The following is a 22,311-nucleotide window of genomic DNA, read 5'->3' on the forward strand; positions in this document are numbered from 1 at the left end:
ATAAAGTGTTTTCTGAGATATCACGTATTGCACTTGTGAAAAGTGTCTGGAAAACTTCAAAGTAGAAAATACCACATGTGCAATTATTCAAGGGAACCACGACGTGTCCCTATGAATCTTTTCTCCAAATGTAATATACACTGTGATTTATGTCACCCACTGTGGTGGTCTGGTGGTTATGGTGCTCGACTGCTGACCCAAAGGCCATAGCATCGAATCCTGGCCGTAGCGACCGCATAGATGGATGTGAGATGTTAGAGGCCCGTGAGCTTAGATTTAGGTGGACGTTAAAGAACCCCAGGTGGCCAAAATTTCTGGAGCCCTCCAGTATGGCCTTTCTCATAATCATATCGTGGTTCTGGGATGTAAAACCCCAACAATTATTACGATTTATGTCAACGAGCCAAAATTATGGCAATGTCACACAACCTGCGGATGGTGAAAATGAACGTATGTGCTTTAGTTAGTCCTAGATTGATGTATTTTCTTCCCCGAGTACAGTACATTATGCTATGACCAGGAAATCTTCCTCCTGAGATTTCGTTCAGGGGCATGTACACAGTAACTGCACTCTTGCCTTCATCTAGCTTTTATTACTGTTTCAGATTCCAGAGCTGCAAGATGACATATGCACACCAACTTACTGCTGCCTTTCGGAAAAAGAGGGCGATGAGCCAGACATAAACCTTTGGTTTGGCCCCGAAGGCACTGTTTCCCCATTGCATCATGACCCCAAAAACAATCTTCTGGCACAAGTGAGAGAACTGTCCATGGCTTTTAACCTATTCGTGTTGCCAGACTGCACACACTACAAACCTAATTTAAAGGATATTTGGCGATAGCCACTTTGTGTTGTGTTTAGCTTTGCAAGAATGTCGCGAAAGTGGTGGCCAGTTGGATTGGCCTTTAAAAGGGGCTGCATCCTGCTCTCAGAGTGAGCTCTTTGATATTTGCCATGACTCTATTGCAGTACCTAAACTTTCTAAAAGAAGGATGATGCTTTTCTTTCCTACATACACTCATACCTCATTATAACAAAGTGACATCTGCCACGAAAATAACTTCGTTATATCCGATAATTCGTTATAAACGTTTATTTGTAGCACTGTATCTATGACACGACTATTCTTCATTTACTTCGTTATAACCGATAATTCGTTATATCTGCGTTCGTTATATCGAGGTTTGAGTGTATTGCTGTTTTGTTTACCCTCCAAGGCTAGAAAGAAAGCTGTGTCTTGCGCAGTTGTTATAAAGCAGCAGTGTACACTGCAGCAGCAATGCTACACTTCTGTGAGCACTTCTATGAGCCAAAAGTTATCTGAGCTCCTCTTTTCCAAAAACAAACTATAACGCACTGCTGTTTGGTCCAGATTTGTTTCTTGTAACGTTTTCTTGCTTTGCATTGGCAACTGAATTGATGGATGATGTCCAAGCTTTGGATATACAATCACCCCATATGAAGAACCCTTATCATACAGTGTGGCAGATGAAATCTTTGGAAAGTGCAGATTGGTGGACACCTTTTCCAATCATTGTACAAACACCATTCGTTAAGTTGATACTGCAGTATACTTTCATTACACTTTATCATGGCAATTGAGCAAAAAAGGTTCGTTTTATCAGAAATATGTTAGTTTCTGAAATTGTGGTCACAGTTGATGATTAATGCAAATCAGTTCTGCGGAATCCTGCAAGGTGGCGGAAGGGCTAAGAAAGGGAAATTGACAACCACCTGTTTGTAGTAGAAGCCACAAGGAAATCTATACGGATTTCTCAGAAAGGAAGCTTCTTAGTTGCTGAAAAATTCTTCCTGGTCCGGAAATCGAACCCGGAACCAACACCTTTCCGGGATGGTCGCTCTACCTATTGAGCTAACCAGCAAGCTAGCAGTTGGTATCGAAGTGCATGGACACACATTATTGCAAATCCTTGTGGCTTCATGCTACAAACGGTTGGACACATACATGGATTTTCTTGTGGTTTCGTGCTACAAACAGGTGGTTGTCAATATCCCTTTCTTAACCCTTCCGCCACCTTGTGGGATTTCACAGAACTGATTTGCAATAATATGTGTCCATGTGCTTCAAGTTGTCGATGAATTCATCACACTGCACACTGCTCAAGCACACTGCTTGAGCCTCTGACTATGTGCTCTATTAGAAACTGGAGGCCACCGCCAAAATGCTAAAAGCTTGTCGAGTCGAGGCTTTGTGTTTCGGCTACAGCAGGAATGCCACCAGAGATTGTGATATAAAAAAATAGAACCGTTCATGAAGATGTACGTGTACTTTCCACAAGTTCAGCAGAAATAGTTGCATGAAGTGTATTGCCACCTGCACCTACACTTGCACACACACAATAAGGTAGACCTGATTGCAACTTGCACAGATTGTATAATTTCTCAGCGATGAATGCAGGAAGGAGCAATCGGTTATGCTGGCAGGTGGATTATTTTCCACTTGGCGACAGCATACACACTGATGCTGTCACATTCACCTCAGCCTTGCATGAATGTCATGCCATGCCTCGCCTCGAAATGGTCCAGCCATCTGTCGCTGAAAGTGAAACTTTTGTGACTGAATACCACAGCTAGCTATTCCTCTCACTTCCTTTACAGTACCTAGTCCATTCACTGAAATCTTATGAGCTTGATTGTTGCACAGCCACGTCAAAAGTGTCGACTCAACGTCTGCCTATGTTTCCTCATGGAGCCTGAAATGCTTTGGATTAGCTTTTCCCAGCATATGCTTGCTTACAATGCCTCTTTTGTTGACAGTTGAGCTCGTGGTCTGCATTTGAGAGTCTTGCGGTGACCTCCTGCTTTTCACTTACACTCAAACCTCATTGTAACAAAGTCACATCTGCCACGAAAATAACTTCGTTATATCCGAAAATTGATTATAAACGTTTATTTGTAACACTGTAGCTATGACAAGACTATTCTTCATTTACTTCGTTATAACCAATAATTTTTATATCCATGTTCGTTATGTCGTGGTTTGAGTGTAATACGTTCACTACATCAGCGCAGTGGTCTGTGTTCTTTCATTTGTCCCTTCTTATAGCGTTGTTTTCTGCATATACTTCATCTTGTTGATCAAGGAAAGTTGCTTCTTTTATCTGGAGGCCGTTATCACGGTATTTATGGGATGGCACCAACAGAGGTGGTATTCACATGTGATCACTTTCAGAGATACCTTCACTTTCATGAGATTAGCAACGGATGTGTTGTGTCTACGAGTGATAATATTTCTGGTGCACTGTTTGAATGCAACTCTAGCGCTATGGCCTGTATACGCGTCTGGGACCTGACTCTTGAAATCTCATGAAATTGAAATTAGAATGAATTGCGATGCTAATGTGAAGAAAGTAAAGTGGACGAAAAGATAACTTTCCGCTGGCAGGGACCGCATCTGCGATCTTCGAATAACGCGTCCGATGCTCTACCACTGAGCTACGGCGGTGGTCATCCTCCCGTCCACTTTGTGAGGTAGTATATGTGCATTTAAACCTAGGAGTGTTAGTCAGTGCCGCTTTGAAGTGCGCCCCTGGAGACCTGATAATTTTTTACAAGTTTCGAAGCATGTGATATTTTTACTAGCTGGCAGCTCGTAAAAAGATCATAATTACTACAAATAACATTCCCTATACTTTCCTTGGCTTTCCTGTCTGTTAGTTCTAATGAATGTTGTGTCTAGCAAAGCAAAACGAGCCCTTAAAAAACCCCCCTTCTTTCGTTCATTCATAGCGAGGGTCTCGTTCTGGCAGACTGGATGCCTTCAGGTAGTATGTGAGGGATTATTGGTCAGCTGCCAGCTCGTAAAAGGATCACGTGCTTCGAAAACTTGGAAAAAATTATGAGTCTCCAAAGGCGCACTTCAAAGCGGCAGACTTTTATGTCACATGTGGCCCAGTGACATAAGTCACTCTAAAAACAAAGGGCATACTTGGGCAGTCTTGTTGCCACAGCAATAACTGTCATCTATGTTGTGTGCCTTTCCTTGCATTGTTGCATCGTGCCCGATACTTTGAGGTTACAAAAGGCATGCGTGCTATCCATGTGGCAGTATTCTTGATAGGAAAATGGAGAGCACTGAGTTTTTAAGGAAGGATGCACGAGGAATCCGAATGATGATTATTGTTGTGGGATAAAAAAGACATCCCAAGTATGCCCCACTCCCTTTGCCCCTTTTTAAAATTTTTTTCTTCCCTGTATTCACCGACTTCAAATGTCTATTGCTGTGGTTGCCGATACTTATACCCCTGTCACACGGCAAATCTAATGTCATTTACAACAAATGACATTAGGTGAACTTAATGTCATTTTACGTGCCTGCTGTCACACGACGAAAACAAATGTCATTTTAAAATGATGACCATGACCTTAGCCTTCCGGAGCCGTGACGTTGGGAGAAATAAAAATCTATTAAAACTTGCATCTCACATGCGTGTATCGTCGAAAATAATTCTTTATCAATAAAAAGCTGCTCGAACAATATAAACGCAGCCGTTTTACACAACTTGCCACAGCTGTACGACACAAACGAAGTCAAGCCAAGAACCAATCGAAAACCAACATGGCCGACGATATGACCGGGCGTTGGCACAATGAACTAAAGCGTGCAAGCACGACTGACACTCCGACTGCAGAAATGAGACGGCGGCAGCTAATTCGTGTAGTCACCACCTTGATCACCAAAACACGTGCAATCGGACGATCAACACCCGCGATACGGGCAACAGCAAGAGAGCACAAATGAAACATGGCCGGCGTCCAGCCGCTGTAGTTGAGAGTAGCTTTCTTTTAGAAACTTTCGCGTGTGCTGTTACGTGATCAAACCAGTAATAAGTTAATCTAGTAAAGAATAAGATATTTATGAATCACAAAAGTTACGCATACATAAGTCAAAAGTTATCTCCCTAAAAGGTCCCTGGTGTCGAGACTACGTGTTCGGTCCGAAATCGAATGCGAATCTGTTTCGGGAACTCATTCGACTGGAGATGTCATTTTCATCGAATGGCATTAGTTTCCCCGTGTGACAGCAAACAAATGACATTACAAACGAATGACATTAGCTGTAAATGACATTAGATTTGCCGTGTGACAGGGGTATTACTTTTCAAATGTTTGCTGCGTCTCGTATTGCACCATTTTGTGAGGTGCAATGGGCTTAAAAGAATAACAGCAGGAGTAATGACAACCAAAGGTGAAATGCTCAAAAGCCTGCGTTGCAATCCATTGAGTCCACTTTGACATTGGGGAAATCGGCGGACCTGCATTGCATCTTAAGCCATACAGAAAAAGCCAGAAAGAACTAGAATGCAGGTGAGAGCTTGCTATACATGAAAAAAACTTGAAAAAAAAAAAGCGCTACAACAGTTAGCAGACAGTTACCACAGAGTGTTGAGACATAGGCAAGCGAGCATGTACAGGCTTGTTATGCACAAAAAAAAAGGGCTACAACAAGAGAGATCCCCTGCGGAGGCAGAGCTACATTTAAGTATGGAAATTGTACGATGTGTTGCTCCTGAAATCATATCAAGAACAATTCGTGGCAAGACATGCTAACTGGGGGATCGTCATTACGTATGTGCTTTTGCGTGAGGTGCTCATATGCACATCTCTTTACGATGCTGTTCGTGTATCGGTGTCGTTGGGTCTAAGCAGAATTGCGTGAGTCCAGTAAGTACCATTCCAGAGCGCTATGCAGTATATGACAATTCCCCAGAAAGGAGTAGTAGTCTGAATTTTTCTTTACACGACCTTGGGTATTGCGGCCGCACCACTCTTCCCGAGCTCGCCTTGTGTGTACATAATGCGGTTGCTGCTGGGCAGGACAGGGAGTGCAAAATATGTGAACTAGCTTTTTTTTTCCTTTTTTCTTTTTTTCTTTCCAGAAAACAGGGCGATATTTCGAGGGTGTGCAAGTTATGTGAGGGCACAAATTATGCAGCTGAATACGGTATTCCGCGTCACCCTGGAAAATCTTCCCACGAAAGTATTTCTACATGCGAGGGAAAAACAAGTCCCTTGGGGCTAGTTCAGGGGAATATGGGGGATGGGGCAAAACTTCATAGCTCTAAGGAGGCCACATGTCACCTGTGCCAAGTAAGCCGGTGCATTGTTCTGGAGCAGGTGGATGTGTTTCTTGAGCTTTCCTCTGTTCTTTACCTTGGATAACATCTCTCAGCTTGGTGAAAAGCGCACTATCTTCATGTGATGATTTGGCATTTTTGAGCATAGTCTACCAGAAGTGCGCCACGGCAGTGGCAAAACATGCTCAGCGTGACTTTTCTGACGAGGGCACAGCCTTTACCTTTTTTTTTGGCAGCGGTGAATTCGGAGGCTTCCATTGTTTGCTTTGTGATATTGTTCCTGGGCTATAATGGTGCACTCAACTTTCATTCGTAGTGAAGAGGTAGCAAAGAAGTCACCAATGCTACTCCTGCAAATATTTACGACTTATTACTGCTGTTTTCTTCTGCGAGTCTTTTTGCATTGGCATCAGCAGCTGAAGACCACAGTGCATTGCAGCCTGTGTCATGTGCTGGTTCTGTTGAAGATTGTTGTGCGCTGAGCCTGCATTCCTGTTTACCTGATGCACAATTTTGTCGACTGTGATCTGCTGGTCAGGAAGCACCAGATCCTCGACTGCCGCCACAAATTTTAAATCATCATTGAGCGATGGTTGGCCACTCCGGTCTTCATTCTCCAGGCTTGTTTGACAAAACTGAAATTTTCTGCTCCATTTCACAGCCGTCTTATAAGCTGGGATGTTGTCACTGCTTTGTGATTAAAGGGTGATACCAACAGTACTAAGCCTTGGCACACCACGCACCATGGCGAACTGGAGTTCAAGCTCAAGGAAAAAATGGACACCGAACACAGGTATACTCTCAGGTTGCTTATCGCAATTACAACTAATACCTTAAGCAGAACTTCTCAAAGAGAATGCACTAAGTAAAAAGGACTATGGGCAGCCTCGGTGTCTAGTATCATGGCAGAAACATTGTTGTGAAACCATGTGCAGGAAAAACAGGAATGATGCGGTTGCTGTATCTTTTCACACACATCACCTGTTCGAGATTGAAGAGACTCAGGGCGAGGTCGTCGGGAACTCGCATGACTACGTTGTGGTGCTGATAGCACTCACGCTTCTGTGTGCAAACCATGAGGCAGGTTTCTCCCGTTTTCCTACCTGCTGGCACACGTTCATCGATATGATGCAATGCATGCTATGTGGAAGTATCACTTTGGGGCATGAGGATACGCCACCAGCTCAGCATGGATCCCCTTGTGATTGTGCCCATTCAAATGAAACCAGATCATTGCTTATGTTGCAACTTTCTTGATGCCTTATTGGTGTTCCATGGTACTATATAGAACACATTTCTTCATCAATATCATCGTCTATTTATTTCATGTTCACTGCAGGACAAATGCCTCTCCCAGTGATGTCCAGCTTGCCTTGCCCTGCACAAGCCGATTCCATTCTGTGCCTGCAAATTCCTCAATCTCATCTTCCTTCCTAACCCTCTGCTGTCCTCAGCTACATTTCCCAACTCTTGGTATCCATTCTGTCGCTCTAACTGACCATTGGACATCTTTCCTTCGCATTATGTGACCTGGGCACGTATTCTGAAACAATCACAAAAGGCAACAATCGCTAAATGGTCATCTATGGTGCACGCTGACTGCTTATTGAGAAAAACCAGAAAAGTGAGGGTGCCATCTAGTATTTCCGTCAATGTCACAGTGCTCTATAATGCTCTTGCAATGCCTGGAATAAACGACCACACCTTATCACTATTGGTTGGTGGTAAAGCCTAGCATTTCGGTGACATAGACGGTTCCAAGTAATCATAAAATTACTTCATTAAAGAAGTTTATTGCCTCACTGATCGACTACCACAACAACTTTTAGAATATGTCACGTACGAGCTGAGTTACAGGGATTAGTTGCATGCTCTAAGCACTTTCACTTTCCTTTCAATCCAGCAAGCATGCTGAAAGCTACGCAGAGAAGGGATGACAAGTGGGCAAGAAGCTACGTCCATTCATCAGTGTGCGTCATGACCTTGAGCACTTTGTTTCAAGGGAAGCATGTGTTGACTGACCTGTGTAGCTGGTGATGGTTGTGTTCCAAAAAAATCCTCCTCACCCACAGCTGGCGAGTACCAAAGAAATAATATAAATGAAGCAAAATAAATTTCCTTTCCGGGGCTGGGGTTTGAACCCAGGTCCCTCCGGTCCGAAAGCGAGTGCCTTGCACACTAAGCCACGAGCCCATGCTTGTCCAATGTGAACTGAACTGAAGCATACGAATGCAGTCTACCGACGATGCAAAAAACAATTGGGAAGTAGTATACTTGCTATGGGCGCTTCATTGAAAAATTTCATGTTGGTGGACTAAAAGCGATCTGCTGTGCAACGCGTAATGTCATTATCAGGAATTGCTCATTTTAGGAGAATACCGACTTCGAGAAAATTGAATTCCTAACCCGCGTTTCCATGATCGTGTGATGGTCCTTTCGTTGGGCCATTCTACAGGATGACGAACACAGGAAAGAACATGAAAGACGCCATGCCATTAGGCCTGAAAACAGCGCTCCTGAACAAGCCGCTACCTATAAAGAAAGAAAGAAAGAGAAGCAGTACGTCAGGCACTCCTAGCCTTGCTTGCCCCCATTTCCCCGATTGGGGAAGGGCTCCTGAATATTTTTTTTTTGAACGCGCGGCTTACTTTCAGTAAAATCGCGAGTACGCTAGTGTATTTCTATACTGTGTGTTATTCTAGAACTATAGAGTGCAGCGCGGGCATGTTGCGGCATCCTGCGGCGGCCGTGGTAACTATGCAGCTCATGATGCTCAAATAAACCAATTACTGTGGACTTGGTGTTTATGATGTTGCCACTTTGGATCATGGCATCATTTATCGAGAGAAGAGCGAGCGATTTTTAGCTGACTTTGAGAATTAATTTTAAATTCCGTGCTGCGTGCTGCACTATAATGTTTAGCTCACATGTTTTCAGGAGCCTCGACTACCGATTGGCGGCATTTTCTGACCATACTCAAAAAGTGTTGCAGGGCCCCTTTAACTTCTCAAGTCTCTTTGTTATTCTCCCTATATGTTAGTACTGGCAATATACAATCGTTGTACAGTTCCTGCTTTAGGGACAGTGGTAAGTTGCCAGTCATGAGTTAGGGATATCTGCTGTATACACACAGTCCCATCCTTATTCTGCGATAAATTACCTTTACATCTATAGGTTCCCCTGTTAGTAATGACCTAGATATACATACTCTTGTAAGGATTCTAGGGTTGGGTTACCATTTGCAAACTCTCATTCTTTCAGCAGGCCTCCTAACATCATCTTTGTCTTATGCATATTTGTCGTAAGCCTACTTTTAAACTTCCTCGCTCAGTTAAAGATAGAGAGGTGTGTGGGAATTTGGTGCGTGTCATGTACACGTGTTCTAAATTTATGGTACCAATAGTATGAACTTTATGAATGCCCCTTTTAATTTAAAGAAAGTTTTCAACTGCAAGAATAGAATGCTAGCAAGGACAGTATATTTCTTTTTTATTGACAGTTTTATATTTCATTTATTGGCTAAGTTCGTGTTCAACATGAATAATCATTTAGCATGTATGTTTTTAAACTTTTATGCTTTAATAAATAGGTCTGTTTCTGATGCACACGAAATAAAATTGTATGTACTTCACTGTGACGTGTAATTAATGCTAGCATTGTTACTTATGATCAGTATTGGCATCGCTTCAAAACACACACCTATAGTTGTAAGAAGCTGGTGCCCCACAGTTCTTACTTTAACTGCTGCTTGAAGTGCCTGTGATGATGAAAAATGCATTGAGGAAGCAAAGTTTTTGTTAAAATATTTCTGAGTGCTGCAAATGACACTTATTCAGTGCTTTTTCTATTATTTGTTCTTGTTTAGGTGTTCGGAGAGAAGTACATTCGCCTCTATGAAAAATCGCAAACTCATTGCCTGTATCCTTATGAAGAGCGGCTGCTTGAAAATACAAGCCAGGCAAGTGATTCGATAATAGCATAAATCTTGTTACACAGAAAAACTTTCAGGCCTCATTTAGTATGGCTTTACTTTAAAGGGACCGACAACCAATTTGCATGGTACCTATTTTCTTCAGTGAAGCGGAAAGCTCACTGGTCAGAGTGCCTAATCATGGAATGGTAACGTCGAAAACGCCGCGAAACATTTGTAATCAGAATTTTTCCATCTGCGGCGAATATGAAGTCATTATACACACGAGACAACATATGCTGCAAACAGTGAGCGCGAGAGCAGTTCGTGTTCGAGTGTGGTGAGTTATTGCGCATGCGTGCACTTCGCACGCATGCGCCGCGGCTCGACATGGTCCACTGGCGGCCGTGAGGGCAGCGCCGCTTCTCACCGTGCAGCTCCTTTTACCTCGTAAGCAGCACAGAATTGAGTGGGGCTGGATAATAATATGCATACTCTAACTTTGAGGACTAATTATGGCACTCATGACAGCATCAGACTACGTACAGCAAAGTGATCGACTTCATAATACAGCTTCAAGGCTCTTCCGTTAGGCTGCGCGACATACCGGTTTTTGTTACTTTTACACACGATTTAAAAATATAAATCCTACTCGCAACGCGAAAAGGATGCTGGAATCGGTCATTATATTTTATGGTCTTTTCATTTATACCAAGATCTAATCCCACATTCTCGCCATTTGTCGGTCCCTTTAAAGGGGTAGCTTGAGCATGTCGTGTGCAAAATTGTGCTCTCTGTGGTGTACATTTATGGTGTCTGCATATGGTCTGTTATGGTGTTCCTTACTTCAAAACAACTTCCTTGCAAATTCTGTAAGCACCAACAGGACCTGGTGTAATCTGCCTTTTTCATAGTGCCATAGTGCATGTGCTCTTCCCTTAGTGCAAAAGGTGCAAAACGTTTTGGCATGGTCTCCGCATGTCTCTTGATCTCAGAGGCTTTCGTGCTGGTGATCCCGCTTGTCCCAGGTCACCATGCAAAGTTCCTCAGCCCTGCCTAAACCTACCATAACAGCAGAGGGCAGCACAGAAAAATGAAAAGGGCAGATTGTGCAAAATGTATATGCTGTGGTCACACACCACACACACAAGTAACCAATATTTCCAAATGGAGGGATGAAGAAGGCAGCTCACAGCACAGATATGTTGTTTTGACTCAAATATCAGGAGAAGTGTCTGACTGACCAATACAATGTACAGCTGAAATGAAGAGTTTACCCAAGGGAGCATTGAACTTTCTAGTAGTTAGTAAAAGTAGCGAGTGAAGCTGTTTAAAAATATGCATGGCCATGCTAGTGCAGGCTTGAAAAACCAAATACCGGGCTGCATGCCCGTGCTACAGAAGTATTAAACTTTTCTCAGATTTTTCAGTCTGAAAGCTTTTGGCATTTATTGTACCTCCTTGCTAGCGCCTCATTCGTGTGTGTTCAATGAATTACACCTCTGAGAAGATGCACAATAAAAGGCCAGTCTTCCAGTCACGGCTGTTGGCAACAGAAATTTCTCCCCAATAGTGCTAAGTGTTTCATTGCAATGAAGGACTCTTGCTTTGCTAAGGCGCAAACAATAGGAAAAAGGTAAGAAAGGGGGTTGGACTGTTTTGGTCTGTAAAGCTTTAATCAGTTGTTCTGTAGCTTGTACCAGCAGGCTAAGAAGTGGCAAGTCTTGTGTTGTAAATTGGCCTTTTTCTATGTTGATTTGTTCGAATAATTGTTTTTCCCCTCTGAAATACATACCCATTTCCCAGTGCCTGGACAGCGGTTTAGTTGTATGTTGAAGGTATCCGGCTGCGTGCGCAAAGTATTGTACATGAGTAACAAATTAATGAGCAGCTTGCATGAACTAGGTTGATAAAGCACTTTTTTTAACAGGTTTGTCAGTATACATCTTCTGTGTAACGACTTATCAAGCACTTACTGGAAGCATCATTTCTGTAGCATAAGCTGAATATTTGTGTGCATAATGAGAAGGGAAAAAAAAGCCCTTGGTTTGTTTATTTTATCACCCTTTCTGTTGATATAAAGCTCTTTTTATGTTTAAACATTTACCTTTTTAAAGACAGTCATTTTAATTCAAGGGTCTTATATTCCTATAGTTCATTTTCGTCGTGCTTATTGTTAGCGTGTTAAAGGAGTCCTGACACAAAAATTCTAACACAGTTTGACTGTTGTTTTGCACTGATGGGAACACAGAGGTGCCATCTGTTCAATATCAGCCACAAATGCGGCCTGAGACGTATTTTATTTGAGTGTTGAAGTTCGTGAAAGGGCTGAATCTGAATGTGAAGCAAAAAGCGATGAGGTCATCATGCGGGTATGCTTTGCAAACAATGTACAGTACGATCCACTCTTAGAGGGAACACGCGAGCGCGTGGCTGACAGCCCGCGCGGCGCTGACTAGCGGCGAGATTTGTAAATGTGGCGCATGCGCATACACTTGTAAGGGCGGAGCGCGCCCGGCGTCGTCTGCTACTTCTCCGCCCATGCGTCACTCAATTCCTGGAAAGCGCTAAAAAACGGTTCCGTTTTTTCGGGGTGCGATTTATCTAGCCATCACTCTGCATTCAACAGGCAGAAAAACAAATATCCGCGTTTGTTTATTGCTGCACTTTTTCGCAAGGTTTAACTGGACTGGTTTCTAGGCTCACTGAAGCATCATGCGTAGAAGCTCCTAAGATCGACTATCTTTTGCAACGAGATTATTCTGTTACAACAACACATGCGCACAATGAAATAAGGCGTGCACAGAGCGATACCTGAAGGTAAACTTGAAAGAGACATCTCGATTATACTTTTGTGACAAAGGATTTATGGGGCAAGAACTAGCCACAAGACTTTTGAAGGATGCAGAGCTGGTGTGTTGATGCACGTCCACACTCTTTTAAATGAAAATAAAATTCAACTTGTGCAAGAAAATTAGCACCAAGAGCTTGCGCAAGCCAGTTATGCATTTTTCACACACTGTTACAGCAAATGGCCACTACTGATAACAGACAAGGCAATTGAAGCATGATGCAGCGAACATATATGCTAAGCTTGCCCTTCCGACAATAAAATAACTGCCTATTCAACAAGCGGAAAGCAGAGTTGGTATCACTTGCTTGTAACTTTGAAAACAAAAGCGGTAAGGATCAGCGCACGCTGAGCGCTGACGCATAGAAGTAGCAGACGACGCGGGGCACGCACCGCTGTAATGAATCTGTACACATGCGCTGCGTTTACAAATCTCGCCAGCAGTTAGCGCTCTGCGAACAGCCGGCCACGCACTGGCGTGTTCCCTCTAAGAGTGGAGTGTACTGTACGTCATGAGTTTTGGTCAGGTTACCGAAGACATGTATGAGATGGCCAAAGCTAGTAGCGACACCTGATGATGCAGCGACTTCCCCGTTTACTGACTCTGTGTAAAGCATTGACAGTGAGGTAGTCATCAACTCACGGTATTGTGATTATTTTTTTTCGATAAGAACAGTGAGTCACTGTGATGGAAGTGCTCCTCCAATTGCTCCAAAGTGCTCCAAAAGAGATATGCTGCTCTGTGCTGCTCCAAAGTGTAATATTTGTTAGTAAATGCTCCAAACCTGCTCCGAAATAGCATTGGGAAACTGAAAATAATGAACTTTAGCCATGTGACCATCCGGCGAGCTTAAACAAAACCAAAAACAAGCTGTATAGTACTATCATACTAATATGCTTGCATGCAGCATGCACACTAGCTGCATACTAGCATATTGACAATGCTACAAATACTGGCACTATATTGTCACGTGGTCGTGACGTCGACGAAGGCAGCAGTCGGCACGTTCGAGATGAAACTGTTTATTTGGCCGAACTTGTGGCCGGGAAATTGTAAGTCAATCTATAGCAACACACTGATAGCGGCGGACAGAGCGTCGACCGTCGATCAACTGACAAGCAGTCAAGCGCGTCGGCTTTTATACAGGCGCTATCGAACTTTCCAGCGATATCGCTGTTGGCGGCGTTATCTCTCGACAAAGCTGGAACATTCTGGTGCGGCGCGCAATCTTACGGATTGTTCCAAAACAATCGTGAAGCTTCCTACACATCACGGCGAGGCCTGCGCAGCGCGTTGCCCACAGTCTTTGTGGGTGAAGCTTCAACTCATGAAATATAAGACTCGCGGCAATGCCCCCCTCTGAAAAAGCATCGTCCCGATGCTTAAAAACAGAACATGAATACATGCAATACTAAAGAAAACTAATAAAGAAAGCAAACATTAGAGTCCTCAGGTGCGTTAACGAGCATAGTACGGTTTAAGGCGCACCACATGCACGACCTCGGGTCGAGCTCGGCGCCTCTGAGAGTTCGTGATGCCGTCGGGGACAACCTCGTAGTCGAGTGCGCCGAGACGTCGAAGTACCCTGTACGGTCCGAAGTATCGTCGAAGAAGCTTCTCGCTCAGTCCGCGTCGTCGTATTGGCGTCCAGACCCAGACACGGTCGCCGGGCTGGTACTCGACGAAGCGTCGTCGAAGATTGTAGCGACGGCTGTCGGTGTGCTGCTGGGTCTTGATGCGCAAGCGGGCCAGCTGTCGAGCTTCTTCGGCACGTTGTAAGTAAGCGGCGGCGTCGACATTTTCTTCGTCGGTGACGTTGGGTAGCATGGCGTCGAGCGTAGTTGCCGGGCTCCTTCCGTAGACCAACTTGTACGGCGTCATCTGCGTCGTTTCTTGGACGGCCGTGTTGTAAGCGAAGGTCACGTACGGAAGGACGGCGTCCCACGTCTTGTGCTCAACGTCGACGTACATGGCGAGCATGTCGGCGATGGTCTTATTTAGACGCTCGGTGAGGCCATTGGTCTGCGGGTGGTAGGCGGTGGTGCGGCGGTGGCTCGTCTCGCTGTACTTGAAGATCGCCTGAGTTAGGTCCGCAGTAAAGGCGGTACCTCTGTCTGTGATAAGGACCTCTGGGGCGCCATGACGCAAGACGATGTTCTCCACGAAGAACTTGGCTACCTCTGCGGCACTGCCTTTGGGCAAGGCCTTCGTCTCCGCGTAGCGGGTGAGATAGTCAGTCGCCACGACGATCCACTTGTTGCCGGAAGTCGACGTCGGGAACGGCCCCAGTAGGTCCATCCCGATTTGCTGGAACGGCCGGTGAGGTGGTTCAATTGGCTGCAGAAGTCCCGCTGGCCTAGTCGGCGGTGTCTTCCGTCGCTGGCAATCTCGGCAAGTCTTGACGTAGTGGGCGACGTCGGCAGCAAGGCGTGGCCAGTAGTACTTTTCCTGTATTCTGGCGAGGGTGCGGGAAACACCGAGGTGTCCAGCCGTCGGGTCGTCGTGTAGGGCCTGGAGGACTTCTGGTCGCAATGATGAGGGCACGACAAGAAGGTAGTCCGTTCGAAGTGGCGAGAAGTTCTTTTTCAGGAGAACGCCGTTCCGTAAGAAAAACGACGACAGTCCTCGCTTGAATACCTTCGGAACAACGGCGGTCTTGCACTCCAGGTACTCCATAAGGCCCCCGAGTTCCGCGTCGGCTCGTTGCCTTTCGGCGAAGTCGTCGGCACTTATAGTTCCGAGGAAGCAGTCATCGTCGTCGTCTTGCGGCGGCGCGTCGACGGGGGCACGAGAGAGGCAGTCGGCGTCAGAGTGTTTTCGTCCGGACTTGTACACGACGGTAATGTCGAATTCTTGAAGCCTCAAACTCCATCGTGCGAGACGACCTGAAGGGTCCTTCAGGTTAGCTAGCCAGCATAAGGCGTGATGGTCACTGACAACTTTGAAGGGCCTGCCATAGAGGTAGGGGCGAAATTTTGACGTAGCCCAGATGATGGCAAGGCATTCCCTTTCTGTTGTGGAATAGTTGGCTTCTGCCTTGGATAGTGACCGGCTAGCATAACTGATAACCCTTTCAAGCCCGTCAGCCTTTTGCACAAGGACGGCACCGAGTCCTACGCTGCTAGCGTCGGTGTGTATTTCAGTGTCGGCGCAATCGTCGAAATGCGCAAGTATGGGTGGCGTCTGCAGGCGTCGTTTAAGTTCCTCAAATGCTTGCACTTGCTCCGTTTCCCACCTGAATTCCACGTTAGTCTTCGTGAGAAGCGTCAGTGGTTCGGCGATGCGTGAAAAGTTTTTGACGAAGCGTCTGTAATAGGCGCATAAGCCGAGAAATCGGCGCACGGCCTTCTTGTCGGTGGGAGGCGCGAAGTCGGCGATGGCCGCTGTTTTCCGCGGGTCTGGGCGCACTCCAGACTTGCTGATCACATGGCCCAGAAACAAGAGCTCGTTGTACGCGAATCGGCACTTTTCTGGCTTCAGGGTCAGTCCAGAGGCCTTGATTGCTTGAAGTACTGCCTCGAGCCGCCGGAGATGCTCGTCGAAGGTCGAGGAAAACACGACGACGTCGTCCAAATACACAAGGCACGTCTGCCACTTCAATCCGGCCAGTACAGTGTCCATGACGCGCTGGAACGTCGCAGGTGCCGAGCAAAGACCGAAAGGCATGACCTTGAACTCAAAGAGGCCGTCGGATGTTATAAAAGCGGTCTTTTCTCGGTCTCTCTCGTCTACTTCGATCTGCCAATAGCCGGTCTTGAGGTCCATCGATGAAAAGTACGTCGCGTTGTGAAGTCGATCCAGGGTGTCGTCTATCCGTGGGAGGGGGTACACGTCCTTCTTCGTGATTTTGTTCAGGCGCCGATAATCAACGCAGAAGCGCAGTGTCCCGTCCTTCTTCCTCACTAACACCACGGGTGACGCCCACGGACTCTTGGACGGCTGGATGATGTTGTCGCGTAGCATCTCTTCGACTTGTTTCTTTATCGCGTCGCGCTCTCGAGTCGAAACTCTGTAGGGGCTCTGACGCAGTGGTCGAGAATTTTCTTCTGTTATAATGCGGTGCTTAACAAGGGGCGTTTGCCGGACCCGCGATGACGACGAGAAACAGTCCTTGTATTGCAGGAGCAGGGTTTTGAGCTGGTCTTGCTTGACCTTCGGAAGGCTCGGGTTGACGTCAAAATCCGGTTCGGGACCTCTATTCGTCGAAGCAGGTTCGGCAGCATCGAAGAGGGCGAAAGCATCGCTGGCGGCTACACATTCGTCGATGTAGGCAACCGTCGTACCAATGTTGAGGTGCCTATATTCGTGGCTGAAGTTTGTCAGCACGACCTTTGCTTTACCGTCACGCAGTTCGGCTATACCTCTTGCGACGCAAATTTGACGGTTCAGGAGTAGTTGCTGATCGCCCTCGATGACGCCTTCAAGGTTCGCAGGTTTTTCGGTGCCGACGGAAATAATGACGCTGGAGCGGGGCGGAACGGTCACCTGCTCTTCTATCACATTCAATGCATGGTTCCCTGGCGTCGCGTGGGGCGGGAGCGCTTTGTCTGAGGTTAGCGTTATCGACTCAGATCTCAGGTCGATGACGGCGCCGTGGTCACTTAGGAAGTCAATTCCAAGTATCACATCCCTAGAGCAATTTTGTAGGATTGCAAAGCTCGCAGGATAAGTCCGGTTATTGATGGTGACTCGCCGTGCAGACACCAATCGGCGTTATCAGGTGGCCTCCAGCTGTCCGGATTTCGGGTCCACTCCAAGCGGTCTTTACTTTCTTCAGCTTGGTGGCGAACGGTCCACTGAAGACAGAATAGTCGGCTCCGGTGTCGACGAGAGCTGTGACGCTGTGGCCGTCGATAAGAACGTCGAGGTCGCTAGTTCGTCGTCTCGCGTTGCAGTTAGGTCGTGGCGTGGGGTCACGGCTCCGTCGGTTTGTTCCGCTGCTTCCCCGTTGCGTCGTCAGGTCTCCTTCGGTCCGCGAGGTTTCATCGGCAGGACTTCGTCTGCTTCGCGTCGTGTTCTGCAGGTCTCCTCGCGTTGTCGTCGTCAGCGGCCGCGGAGGATCTTCGGCATTTCGTCGTGCAGCAACCGCACCTCCATCGGTTGCTGCCCTTAGTTTTCCGGATACGGGCTAGGCGACCGGCCCCGGTTTGGGCCAGTGTACTGCCGGCGGTGCGGTGACATGTAGCGGCCGGGCGACGGCGAGCGGGAAGGTCGTCGTTCTTGCCACTGTGTTCCGGTGAGGTAGTCGTCGATGTCGCGAGGCCGTTCGCCTGGCTGCGGGCGCGGTGCGTTGACGGCGAATCCGCGTAGCCCCATCTGACGGTACTGGCAGCGGCGGTAGGTATGGCCGGCCTCCCCGCAGTGGTAGCAGAGCGGGCGGTTGTCAGGGGCGCGCCAAACGTCGGTCTTCCTTGGGGCGTAGCGCGGGGCATAGCGCTGGGCGACAGGAGGACGGTAGGGCGTTGGTGGTGTTGGCGGCGGCGGCGTCTGGCGGCCGAACTGCTGCGGCGGCGCCGCGTCTTGACGTGGACGAGGAGTGGGGGCGTTGCGTCGGGCTGCTGCAGCATAGTTCATTGCTTGCAGCTGCGGCTGCGCTGCATCGGGGGTGCCCAGCGACTGCTGGATTTCCTCGCGGACCATGTCGGCGATCGAATCCACTTGAGGCTGCGCTGAAGGCAACAACTTGCGCAGCTCCTCCCGCACTATCGCTCTGATGGTTTCCCGTAGGTTGTCGGTGCCTAGCGAGTGCGCTTCGGGGTAGCCTGTCGACAGGGTTGAGCGGTTGTATTGCTTCGTCCTAATCTCGAGGGATTTTTCAATTGTTGTAGCCTCCTTTAGGAATTCGATGACAGTTTTCGGTGGGTTCCGCACCAATCCTGCAAAGAGGTCTTGTTTCACTCCCCGCATAAGGAAGCGGACCTTTTTTTCCTCAGGCATGGCAGCATCAGCCAGGCGGAAAAGTCGCGTCATCTCTTCCGTGTAGATGGTGACCGTCTCATTCGGTAGCTGTGCTCTTGTCTCCAGCAAAGCAGTGGCCTTTTCCTTGCGGACGATGCTCGCGAAGGTATTAAGGAACGTCGTCCGAAAGAGGTCCCAGGATGGAAGGCTCGATTCATGGTTTTCGAACCACGTCTTCGCGGCGTCTTCTAAGTAGAAGTAGACGTGGCGCAGCTTCTCTTCAGTGTCCCAGTGGTTGAAGACGGCGACTCGCTCGTACGTCTCCAGCCAGCTCTCCGGGTCTTCAAACGACGATCCACGGAAAGTCGGTGGCTCCCTTGGCTGTTGCATCACTACCGTTGTAGGTGGCAGGGGGTCTGTCATCGTCTCGGCGGTCGATGTGACGGTCTTCGGCTGCCTGGTGTTTTCGGGAAGGAGCCCGTACTCTGGTTGTAGTCCCTTCTGCCGGCGGCTGGTTCGAGGATCCGGGTTGTCCTTAGCGTCGTCTTCTTCTCGGCTTGGGCTTGGGTCAGCGCCCCGCGGTGGCGTCCGGATCATGAAGCAGCACCTCCACCAGATGTCACGTGGTCGTGACGTCGACGAAGGCAGCAGTCAGCACGTTCGAGATGAAACTGTTTATTTGGCCGAACTTGTGGCCGGGAAATTGTAAGTCAATCTATAGCAACACACTGATAGCGGCGGACAGAGCGTCGACTGTCGATCAACTGACAAGCAGTCAAGCGCGTCGGCTTTTATACAGGCGCTATCGAACTTTCCAGCGATATCGCTGTTGGCGGCGTTATCTCTCGACAAAGCTGGAACATTCTGGTGCGGCGCGCAATCTTACGGATTGTTCCAAAACAATCGTGAAGCTTCCTACACATCACGGCGAGGCCTGCGCAGCGCGTTGCCCACAGTCTTTGTGGGTGAAGCTTCAACTCATGAAATATAAGACTCGCGGCAATATATATCTGATTTGGCTGTATACTTGTACCTGACAAGCAGGCTATTTTGGTGAAATGTATGTGATATTAGCTCAATATCATACTGATTACTGACTTCTGCTGTGACTGATTACATTTACCACTTTATCAGCTTTGACCTCATTTATGCTGCAAGAACTGGCATTTGAAATGTATAGCTCATTTAGCTGTTCTTTATAAATTTTCAATGCTGGCTATTTTGGTAAAATATGAAAATAAGATATTGTTTTGATCTCGTACCAATTCTAAACTGCTGCTTTGGCGATAGTTACATGTGGTTGTGGCTACTTGTATAATTTTGGTGCTCAGCTTTATCGCTTTGATATTATGTCTGCCACAAGTACTGGCATTTTAATATATGTAGCTCATTTTACCTATTGTTCCATGACCATCCATCTGCTTAATTATTTGTTTTTGGCAATTTTGCAGTGGTTATTGTATGTGCAATATGTTTAATAACAAATATTAATATTTATGACATGCCTAAATAATGATTTAAACTATTTTGGCATCTGCTCCGAAAACACCAATAGCTGCCCCAAACTAGCATTTTTTCTGCTCCAGAATCTGCTCCAAAAAGCGAAGTGTCACTTCCATCACAGAGTGACGTGACTGAAAAAAAAAGAACTTACAGTATATTTTAGCTGGACAAAAGGCCACAAGATGTCGCTACCAGCTCTGCTACTGCCATCAATGGCTCTGGTAACTGGGTATCTGCAAACATTAGGGAGTGTACAGACAAACTGAAGCTCTCTATTGCCGGAATTCTGCTGTGTAGTGGACAGGTAACTGCTTCGGCACTCCGCTGTACGTACATGGGATTTGTATACCTTTAGAGTGCTGCGTTGCCTGATATGAGTCAGTAAAGCATACATCACGCCAATGTAATTTCACTGCTTCCTTTGTCACTTCACTTCTCAACATGCTACCTTACAAATGATTGGAACAAAAATGTTTCAGCAGGTCTAATACTGTGGCTGCTCCAAGGCTCACGGAAATCGTCCCTTCAGTTGGACAACGATAAGGAGAAAAAAAAAATCACAACTGCCGGCGTGATTCGCGCTGTGAATCAAGCTTTTCTAACCGATTTTCACACCTTTCCCGGCTCCCTCGCCAATCTTTGGTTGACAATCGAGGTAACAAGCACTTGCCGTAGTTTGACAATCGAGGTAACAAGCACTTGCAGCGCTCAACATAGCAGGTGAAACAGCAGCGCTGACGACATGGCAAAAGGTCACCAATGATGTCACTAGTATTTGCAGTCACGTGATAGTATTTGTTCAAGAGCAGGCGGAGTACGTTACAGGGCCCCCAAATGCATTTCAAAATCGAATCGGCCTCTGGACGTAATACACGAGCATATAATTAAAAATTCATCTTGTGCTGGGACAGATGAGTTTCTTCTCTGCGATCGAGTTAGTAGCCACTGATTAAAAGCAAAAAACAGTGGTTTGCAAATTTTCTGTCAGCACTTCTTTGAAACAAAGAACATCATCAAAGCAGCCAAAATCTTCAATGTAACTTATGTACGTGATTGTATCAGCTTGGAGATTGTTTACCTTTACTAAATAAATTTGAGTGTAAAGTGCCATGTAGTGATTTAGTGTTTGGTTTCCATACAGGTGGATCTCGAGAATCCAAATCGTGAAAAGTTCCCATTGTTTAAAGCAGCACAGTACACTGAATGTGTGCTGAGACCTGGTGAAATGCTATTCATTCCCCCAAAGTGTTGGCACTTTGTGCGCTCTCTTTCACCAAGCCTCTCCGTAAGCTTTTGGTGGGAATGATGAACTGTATCAACATTTGTTAACTCAGCAAGTGCCTCATTGGATGTCATTGTTAAAAATAAAGGTGTGTTCATAGTAATGGTGCGCTCTGGTGTGAAATAGCAGTGACAGTGTGACAAGACAGTAACAAAAGTTTATGAGGAATAGATTGTGCTTGCTTATATTAGTGTCAAGCAGTAGGAATCATTGTGGTGGTGGTAATTTCGAATGCAACTCATTCAGTACTGAAAGGGTCATGCTATAGTGGCTTAGTGGCCATGACATTCTCGTCCTGAGAACAAAGTTGCAGCTTTCGTTCCTTGCCACAGTGGCTGTGATTCAACGGAAGTGGAAAAAAAAAGTTCTCGTGCATAGATTTTTGTTTGTGTTCAGTAACCCGACCTGGTCAAAGGTACTGTGTGCTATTATTTGTGGCAAAAACACTATTGCTTTTTTGGGCCTTCTTGCTGTGCGGTTTTGATGCTAAAATTTTTTCACCTATAAGGGCTACAGTGGGAGAGTTCCACATATGTTGCCCCATGTTTGATTACTGCTGCCTTTGATGTTACAAGCAATTAAGTGATTTTGGATCCTCTAAGACACTTCTGTCCGTACAAAGGTCTTATAACGGAGTTATAAGATCAATGGTCGGTTGCCATTTTGTTTCGGCTTAAAGGGACACTAAAGAGCAAAACGATTTTTCTTGCATTAGTAAAGTAGTTTTCCACGATACCAAAAACACCACGCTTTCTGCGCGAAGACGC

General features: G+C 46.4%; 1 protein-coding gene across 5 annotated transcripts in view; it reads left to right on the forward strand.

Moving 5' to 3' along the window:
- LOC119395735 (lysine-specific demethylase 8) overlaps window positions 1-21,578 on the forward strand; it is a 61,466-nt gene extending 39,888 nt beyond the window's left edge. The window contains exons 7-10 of one of the 5 annotated variants that reach the window (XM_037662757.2): window positions 606-755; window positions 6,804-6,892; window positions 9,965-10,057; window positions 21,404-21,578. In XM_037662757.2, coding sequence (XP_037518685.1) covers window positions 606-755; window positions 6,804-6,892; window positions 9,965-10,057; window positions 21,404-21,476 — 405 coding nt within the window. In that variant the 3' untranslated portion in view covers window positions 21,477-21,578. Of the gene's footprint in view, window positions 1-605; window positions 756-5,901; window positions 6,718-6,760; window positions 6,893-8,002; window positions 10,059-21,403 lie in introns of those variants that run through there. The other 4 variants (XM_037662744.2, XM_037662777.2, XM_037662764.2 and 1 more) reach the window with 4 other exon arrangements.
- The last annotated feature ends 733 nt before the right edge of the window (window positions 21,579-22,311 follow it).

This window comes from Rhipicephalus sanguineus, chromosome 1 (assembly GCF_013339695.2).
Source record: "Rhipicephalus sanguineus isolate Rsan-2018 chromosome 1, BIME_Rsan_1.4, whole genome shotgun sequence".
NCBI classification, from domain to species: Eukaryota; Metazoa; Arthropoda; class Arachnida; order Ixodida; family Ixodidae; genus Rhipicephalus; species Rhipicephalus sanguineus.